This window comes from Zerene cesonia, chromosome 20 (genome assembly GCF_012273895.1).
Source record: "Zerene cesonia ecotype Mississippi chromosome 20, Zerene_cesonia_1.1, whole genome shotgun sequence".
In the NCBI taxonomy this organism is placed as follows: domain Eukaryota; kingdom Metazoa; phylum Arthropoda; class Insecta; order Lepidoptera; family Pieridae; genus Zerene; species Zerene cesonia.
In genome coordinates, this window is record NC_052121.1 from 3,921,468 (window position 1) to 3,930,046 (window position 8,579).

Consider the following 8,579-nt stretch of genomic DNA (forward strand, 5'->3'; position numbering starts at 1 on the left):
CTCCATGTTTGTAATTTTTTTACTCGTTTTATGACAAAACACAGTAACAAAATTTCATAGTATGTCAATTTAGATTAAATTGGCACATTTTTTGCGCATTATTTTCAAGCGACGTTCCCAAAAACGGATTACCTGAATTCGGTGTCTGTAACTAGCAATACTGTATTAATTTTTAATACTCTATAATTCCGTGGGTTTTCAACTGATTGACATGGTCGTTTTTGGGTTTGATACGAATCAAGTGTTGTCATTGATCCCATTTTAAAATTGGGAGTGGTACCTCCCTCCCGGGAGAATAATGTCTTTTAATAACAGGCATTCGTTTAAATATTCTTAGTACAGTTCTATTTTTAGGTACCTATGCCTTATCGGGGGAGTCCCGAGAGGTTTTGTAATTAACCTGTGTAGATTTATGCAATTTTATACCAACAATATTCATAGCTAGGACGTTGTTAATTCAATAAATCGCTTCATTTACACATGGTGCGGTAGAGGCCCTGTCAAGAACAGTCACAGGCTGTGTACTATCTTTAGCACTTATTATATTCCGATATTTTTATAATCGCGTGTCAACTATTAGTTATTTAACACGTATATACAATTATTTTAACGAGGTCTCATTTTATTTTCCGCTAACTCGATGTTGGTAAGATGCATGTGCTTTGTAATACATTTATACGTTTAATGACCAAGCTAATTGCTAGGTTAAGTTGTAATTGTTGGCACGGCCTCGTGGTTCTGTTGCTGCTCGCAGGTTGATGTCCCGTGCTATAATTGTGTTGTGTGGTGTATAACCGACTGCGATGGGAAGGGTTATGGTGTCAGTGTATGTATGAATGTGAGTTTCTGTGGCGCGCTTCTGTAGCGACTGTAGTGGACAGTGCTTTATGGCGAAGCTTGAGAAGTGTTGTTGGATACGTATCCGTTATAAATGTGACATATAAAAGCATGAAATACGGCCCGAAATTATTATGATTGTAGTATATTTTTAACCGCATTAAAAAAGAGGACTGTATTTATGTGTTTATATATATTTCATAAGTTTTTTTAAATTCCCTCATAAATTATTTTATTTGTAAAAAGTCATTTTTTATATAAAAACAAGACGAAAATTTTCTTCCAAGATTTTTATTCAGTCGTCCATTTTGGCTTTCAATTAATTACATATTTTTTATATAATCATCGCGGAAATATTGCTATGGAAAACAAATAGATAATTCGTCGAAATAAGAATATATAAAAATGTAATGGCAGCAGTTCCGCGAAAAACAACTGAATCAAATTGAGACATATTTTTCTTAGAAAATAACGGAATTCCTTGTGTATCTGTACTATTTCTATGTTGTGTGAATATTAAATATATTATATAAAACATGATTATTAAAAAATAAAATAATATAGAAATTAATATAGAAATAATATAGAATTCGTAATGTAATATCTAGTGCTTACTTCTAATCAACATACCAAAGCCTAATGTGTAGCTAAAAAATTTAATCACATTATTAATCGTGCGATTCTCTTAAACCATTATGTCGCAGTATTGCAATTGTTCTGTTTTATGGCGGAATTAAATAAAATGTGTTCTTTTTTTAATTATTAAGCAGGATTTCCCAATAAGGCATTGATTATTTTAGATTTCCCTTTTAGTTATTTCTTAAATTAGTTGAAATTGTTGCGCATGTATTGTAGCTTAATATTTTATCATAATGAAATGAAAAAATATGAAATTTTGGATTTGTATCAAACTTGATTGCACTAAAATTATCAGTAATTGTCTTCAAACAGTTTTGCTAATCTGCCAATGGTTGTATCGGGATAACAGTATGTTTTGTTTTAAATACCTTTTAAACCGTCATTAGAAGTCAGTAAATAAAAAATATTCATTTGCTTTATAAAACCGATGAAACATAGAACAGACACACACAATTTCAGAAAGGATACGATTTCGAAAATATGTGTACAAATAAATATTACCCTCCACTTAATATTATTTATTTATCCATCCAACTGCAAACGTTATTGTTGTGTACAAGAAGCTATAGAGATTCGAGCATTCAGACCTTTTTTGCTATTCATTTTCTACGGATATTTATCGTTTAGTTTCTTTGGTTGACATAATTTTTTTGTGCTTGTGAATTAATATTTTTAGATCACTAAGATAAATTTAGTGTACAAATAGATCTATCCATAAAAAAAACGAAATACACCATATCATCTTACTAATTTTTGCATGTCTATATTTAGTATCTGTCTTATGTTTAGTATGTGCCGTTTTAGTCCATGTATATTTGTGTTTTAGTCTGTGTTTGTGTTTTTCTGCGTTGTAATTTATATTATATGATTATACATTAAAAAAATCGTTTCCAGCCGTCGCATCGTGGGGTCAGTAGTTAATCAGTCGCAGCGCTCTTGGCGCGAAACCAGACCTCACTCCACGTACTACGAGTACGAGGCCGCTCCTCCGCGGAGGCCCGGGAAACTATCACATTATCATTAATACATATAAATACAAAAAAGCTATCATTGCATAGAATCAAATAACCAAATTATATTGATTACAGCAGTCAGGTGTGCTGCACGCATATGCATACATATTCGAATTGATTTTGTCGTCCATATCAGAAATAGCGACGATAAAACTAATTTGATATATTTCGTACGTGTATGAATAAAGGTCGTGTTTTTGCAATCGAGACTCCGGGCAGCTTGATTTTGTATTTTTGTTGACATCCAAGCCGATTAGCGACATACATATATGTGTAGCACGCATTAAATTGATATAAGCTACCAAATATTTGTAAATTGAGACGAATGTATTGTTCAAAAAAAAAATTGCAATAAGCTGTGAATCAGTTTGTGTTATTAAAAAGGATATAGAAATAGGAAAAAAAACAATATGGCCTGAATCATGATCGAATGATATTTTAGTTGTCTAATTATTATCCATGTTGCCTCTACCACTGATTATTAGAAATTGCTCTTCTATCGTTAGAAAGTTAAATGGAATGGGAACCAATGAAATTGTTGTATTCTGTTTTTTTTTTTTTTATGCTCGATGCCAGCCTGAAGGGCTACTACATTTTAACACGGACGCGTTATATTTCATTGTGTAGGTAAATATTCCTTTAAGATTAGATCATATAAAGTTTGCGTATCGTATATATTTAATATTTCTGTATGTTGAACTGGCGTAAAAGTTTGAGATGAATAAGTGTCGGTTGAAAATGTATCGTGTTCAATTAACTTTTATAATTCTTTAAACGTGGTTTAGGCAAAATGACAAGCAATAGACGACTTAATAACGTTCTTAATAAAGAGATTCTTTAATGATTTAGGCCATTAAATTAATATTGGTTTAATTTTATCACCATTACTTAGAGCTCTCAGAAAATGTTAATTAACATCAGCGCGATGTCTCTTTTCTTGTTGAAAAAACGATATTTAAATATTTTTGTCATTTCTTAATTTACTATAACAATAAATATATATCACACCTCGAGAAAAAACACCTTATATTTGTACAGATTTTCCTCAAACTATTTTTACTTCAGAACATTTATTCAAGGAAATACTTAGTAAGAAAATGTTGAAAAATTTTTACATAAGAAACCATATGTCCTCCATCATCGTTTAACGCACTTAGGCGTTTCTAAAGAAACACGAATGAGATCACAAAAAAACGGATTTTACAAAAACTATTATTTGCTTCAATTAGCGAAAGTGTACCTGCGCTATTATAAACATCGTAAAGCTCTACAAAAATTTGATTATTTGAAGTAATTTTTTAGTTATAGGATATAATTTTCATTAAAAATGTAGTTCAATGGTAAATATTATTATTTGTGTTATTAAAAATGTAAAAGGCTATTGTGTAGACTTATTATATTCCAATCGTTTTGAATCCCAGTTTTTTTCGTAGTTACACGTCATAAGGTGTAGTTTGATTACATATAATCAAACTAAAATAAAATTGTGTTAAATTGTTATCAATTTGTATAATGTTTAAGTGAGTACATTTGAAGGAATTGATTTTCAATGATATTATATGTAGATGATGTAAAATTATATTGTTTATAATTTTATACATTTTTTTATGAATTCATTGACAATTTACATACATTACTTGTACATAATTCCAAATTTAAGTAATATAAGGTAACCGTAGAATAATAAATTATGTAAATTTAATACATTCCTACTTACGTGTAAGAATCATAAATCAAAGAAGCTTTAAAGTGTAGAGTAGACGTTTAAGCTAAGTAAAGTTTTTTTTATTATTATATTGTATTTACGTAGAAATCTGACTGATTATGTATGAAAATTATTCATGTTTATTTTATAAAATGATGTCATTGAAATAGTTCTTATGTATCGAAGTTAGAATCGAACGTTTGATATTTATTATGTAATGGCCATTCCGCCCCCATTCCATATTCGTATTCCGTCATAGTTATGTGATATTACAATAAGGCTTCCTGCGCCTCATCTGTTGAAATAAAAGATGTTTTATAATATTGAATAATTTGTCAATTAGATACGAGGCCTAGAAATGTATGATTTCTCATAAATGTTTCGAAGATACGATTTAGAATATCTAGATTATATCTCGTCGTATATAAAATGTCAAATGTAAATTATTTCTGAATTTTTTGTTAAACTTGACTTATTAAATATTGTATTAATTGATTATGAACAATCGTAGAATTAAGTAGTATTTGCAAATATATTATTTTGCATCTAAGTGCCCATACTGTATATACCAAGAACATATTTTTGTAACGTGTAAGCGTTATCGATTTGTATTATATTTTTTATGTTGTATTCAATGCGATCGGCCATGTGTACCTTAAATCAATAAAAAACGATATTACAAGCAACTTTTGTATTCTTTTATCACCTTTTTTACTATATTAGTCCATTGAAGTTAAGAGTTACAAATTACGTTTACTATGGTAGGGCATTACCTACATTCAATAAACAACTATATTATTTATATTATGATTGAGATCTACAACATGACTTATGTTAATTATCCTCAATGGTAAAAAATAGCTGAAGTTAAATTAATAATTAAAAATAACTCGTTATGTTGTGTTACCTATTCGCTTTATGTGAATTTTATGACATTGTTAAAATATATTATTCGTTCTAATTTCGACCTGGTTCACGTTTCGTTATTATCTATTATATTATATATTATATTTTAATATAGAATATTGCATATGTGAGCAGTATCATTAAACTGTAGTAAGTGATAACAATGAAATAAAAAAGTATTTGATTCTGCTTAAGCCCTCAGTTTGAATTAAGTAGAGAAGGAATCGTTTAATAAGATTTAGCAGTCTGGTTGTTGATGAGACGATTCCTTCTAAAACCTTCGTGGATTTTACATGTATTTTATTACGAGTAGGTCCTTACCTGATTTACCTTAGGCCATGCTTTCGGGGAAAAGGAAATCTTTATCTCATAGCTGCAACTCTTTTTATTGCAAAATAAATGTACTTCTCTTTTTTTCCTTCACGTACCGGTCATTGAAGTTAATCATCCAAAATTTTAAACTCTTATACTTATTATCGTTATCAAAATTTGTGACGACTAATATAAAAATAAGTCCCTGATGAGAAGTCTGAGTCCCAAATGATCGTATAGAAACGAACCTAGTATCATGGTATCTATGAATCTACCCTCGCAAAGTAAGATGGCCGAGCGAGGCAGTGTTTATCGCACGATATGACTGTTAGAAGGGCAAGGTTACAGCTCGCATGTCACTTGCCATTTATCTCAGCCTGATTACGTCCTTTGTGGCCTTTGTCGTTTTCGTGACCAAAGTCTTACACATATTTTTACAGGATTTTCCTCTTAAGAAAATAAAGCAGAAATAATGAATTCATATAGGTACCTGCTTAGATGATGATAGAGCCATAATTTGAATGTATTGATGACTAAGAAATGTAGCTGCTTCTTTCTATATTTCATTTACAGTATACATATTAATACAGTTGATATATGTGTGCAGTTAAAGTTATAACACCTGTTATTTGCTATTTTCGAAGTTACTACCTACATTAAAAAACATTTTTCATTATGTTTACATATAGTGGTTATAAGGATAACCGGTAATAAGATAAGATAAGTTCTTATTTCCCTTAGATTGTTGGATTATTTTCTAAGCTTAGTCATTACTAAGCTTAGAAAATAATCATTAATTCATTAATTTGAACGTATAAAAACAAAAAACTCAAAATAAAGGACAATAATTAATGTTGGCTAAAACAATCTAATGACGTAGGTAGCTACGACCTAATGGACATTTTGAATACTTCTTAATTTATTAAATTGATAGTCGTTAACATTATGACGCGTTTCATTCGAATATGCAAATAAGTTGGTAACATTTCCAGTGACTTGCATTACGTCCACTCGGATGCTTGTCTAATCTCGAGTTACATGCGAATTGCAGACCCGTAAAACCCTATGACGTCAATCGGATGAGGTCGCATGAGAAGCGGCGAGAAAAATGACATCTTCTGGAAAATATAGGTGGTAATTTATATCGTTATTTACATGTTCGATGGTCTTTGTGGCGGTGTTCTTTTTTTGTTACGAATCCATATAGTTATTTATGGATACATGGAAAATTTTAAAGCCCGAAAGAAATTACGCGTATTTTGTCTGACGTAGGTATTAGTTCCCTAGAATTGAGATTATCAAATTACAAAGTTACGCTAAGACATTCTGTATCTTTTAATGTTATAAGTAGACATTTTATTAACTTACAATAGACACTTAAATTACTGATTATAGCTTTATTGCCAAAACATAATATACGCTACATAATAACTTGAGTCTGATACCTGTGATCATTCCATTGAGTAGCAAAAAATTCTGAACGAAGATTTCAAAAGTATGAAAAACTATTTAAATATTCATTTTACAACTATGGTGACAGGAAAATGTTATGAATGATTTATTATCTTCCAACATTACAACTTATTTTCTTGTTTTAAGGATACAAGATAAATCAAATAACCGTAATAATAATTCATAATAAAAAATGTCCATTGTTAGATCTTAGATTCATAGATAACAAGAGATAAATTGCTGGATGAATAATATATTAAACTTAATTTGTTATTTTACATTTTTACTATTATTCTTTTGAGGTACACAGTCCATAATGGTATGAAATATTATCTATAAACATTTTACCCTATGTGTCCTAAATAAACCAGAACCAAAAACCCTTATCTTTCTGTGACATCTACTATTATGAAAGAGGTCAAGGCAAACCCTTGAAAAAGCTCATGTTAACCTACATTTTAGTTACAACTCACTATGTTAATTATTTGCGTGATAAAACTAAGATTCTCGGCTTGTGCTTTTAGTAACAGTTGGTTAAAACGGAATACTATTAGGAATTATTTAAAAAAGGCCAACTAAACATCAAATTTCCTTTATTTGTTTATTTTTTTTAATTACCTGAGCTTTTACTAGAGACAGTGTAATTTTTATATGTTAAATTAACTTTACGTTTAAAAAAATACAAAGAACGTGTATACTTTATTTGTATTAATAATGTTTTATATAAATTATAAATAAATGTTATTTGTATAAATAAAAGAAACTAGTAAACTGAGTGCACATATTACTTCAAAATCATACGACCATATTTTACTAGGGTCCTAACTTATAAAGGGTTATTGGGAAAATTAGTAAAACGGATAGTGTAAATGAATTTTAACGTACCTTATTAGGTACACCCTCCTAGTACTTGAATAAATCAATAGTATTAATAAACATCATAAGTTTCTGGAAAAATTCGTTTACTGAACTACGTCTTCAATCAAGTGTGCCCTGTAGTGTGAAGTAAATACAGTTATTATATCTGACACTTCCACACCATCAGAATTTATGAATATTCACAAACAAATTATATTAAAAGATTTCTAGTTAAGGACAAGGTCTTGGCGCGAAGGAAATGTTGAGTAATTAAACGACCGGATCTGGACAACCCTGTAAATAGTTAGGAAAGAGCTTTCCAATTGATAATTACGCACTTTGAGACGTTGTGTAGAAACAATACAACATAATTGACTCCAAGTCCTTGAGTTGACATTAACCTAGTCTGCAACACCGGATTTACGGTATTATTAATTCATAACAATACAATTTATAGGAAACTCTTTTTGAATTTACTAAAATTCCTATAAAAGAAGAGCTGTAACTTTATAAAGGTTTGCTCTATGTTGGTTAGCGGCTTAAAATAATACATAGAAAGAATTATTGAACTTTTAGTATGAATAGAACCACATTATATCTATAAAATGTTAGAAAAGATTGCATTTAAGCTGTTTTAGGTATGACTTGTTATTGTATTTTTGGACAAGCCTGTACACTGGCAAGCATTGAACTTTAAATAGGTAATAATGATAACGAAGACTTGATGAACATCAATAATCAAAGTTTCGTAACTCCATCGTACGACTACTGGTTATTTCTAGGGCGTTAAACTGAGTCAGTCGTCATCCGATGCGAGTGTGCCGGCGGTCGGCACCACCCACCACTCCAGCACGCAG

General features: G+C 30.1%; 1 protein-coding gene across 5 annotated transcripts in view; it reads left to right on the forward strand.

Annotated features, from left to right (window-relative positions):
* The window catches only part of LOC119835265 (partitioning defective 3 homolog), a 42,764-nt gene extending 37,884 nt beyond the window's left edge, over window positions 1-4,880 (forward strand). For 4 of the 5 annotated variants that reach the window (XM_038359990.1, XM_038359991.1, XM_038359988.1 and 1 more), the window contains exon 20: window positions 2,371-4,880. In XM_038359990.1, coding sequence (XP_038215918.1) covers window positions 2,371-2,500 — 130 coding nt within the window. In that variant the 3' untranslated portion in view covers window positions 2,501-4,880. Of the gene's footprint in view, window positions 1-651; window positions 665-2,370 lie in introns of all 5 variants that reach the window. The other variant, XM_038359992.1, reaches the window with a different exon arrangement.
* Window positions 4,881-8,579: the final 3,699 nt, after the last annotated feature.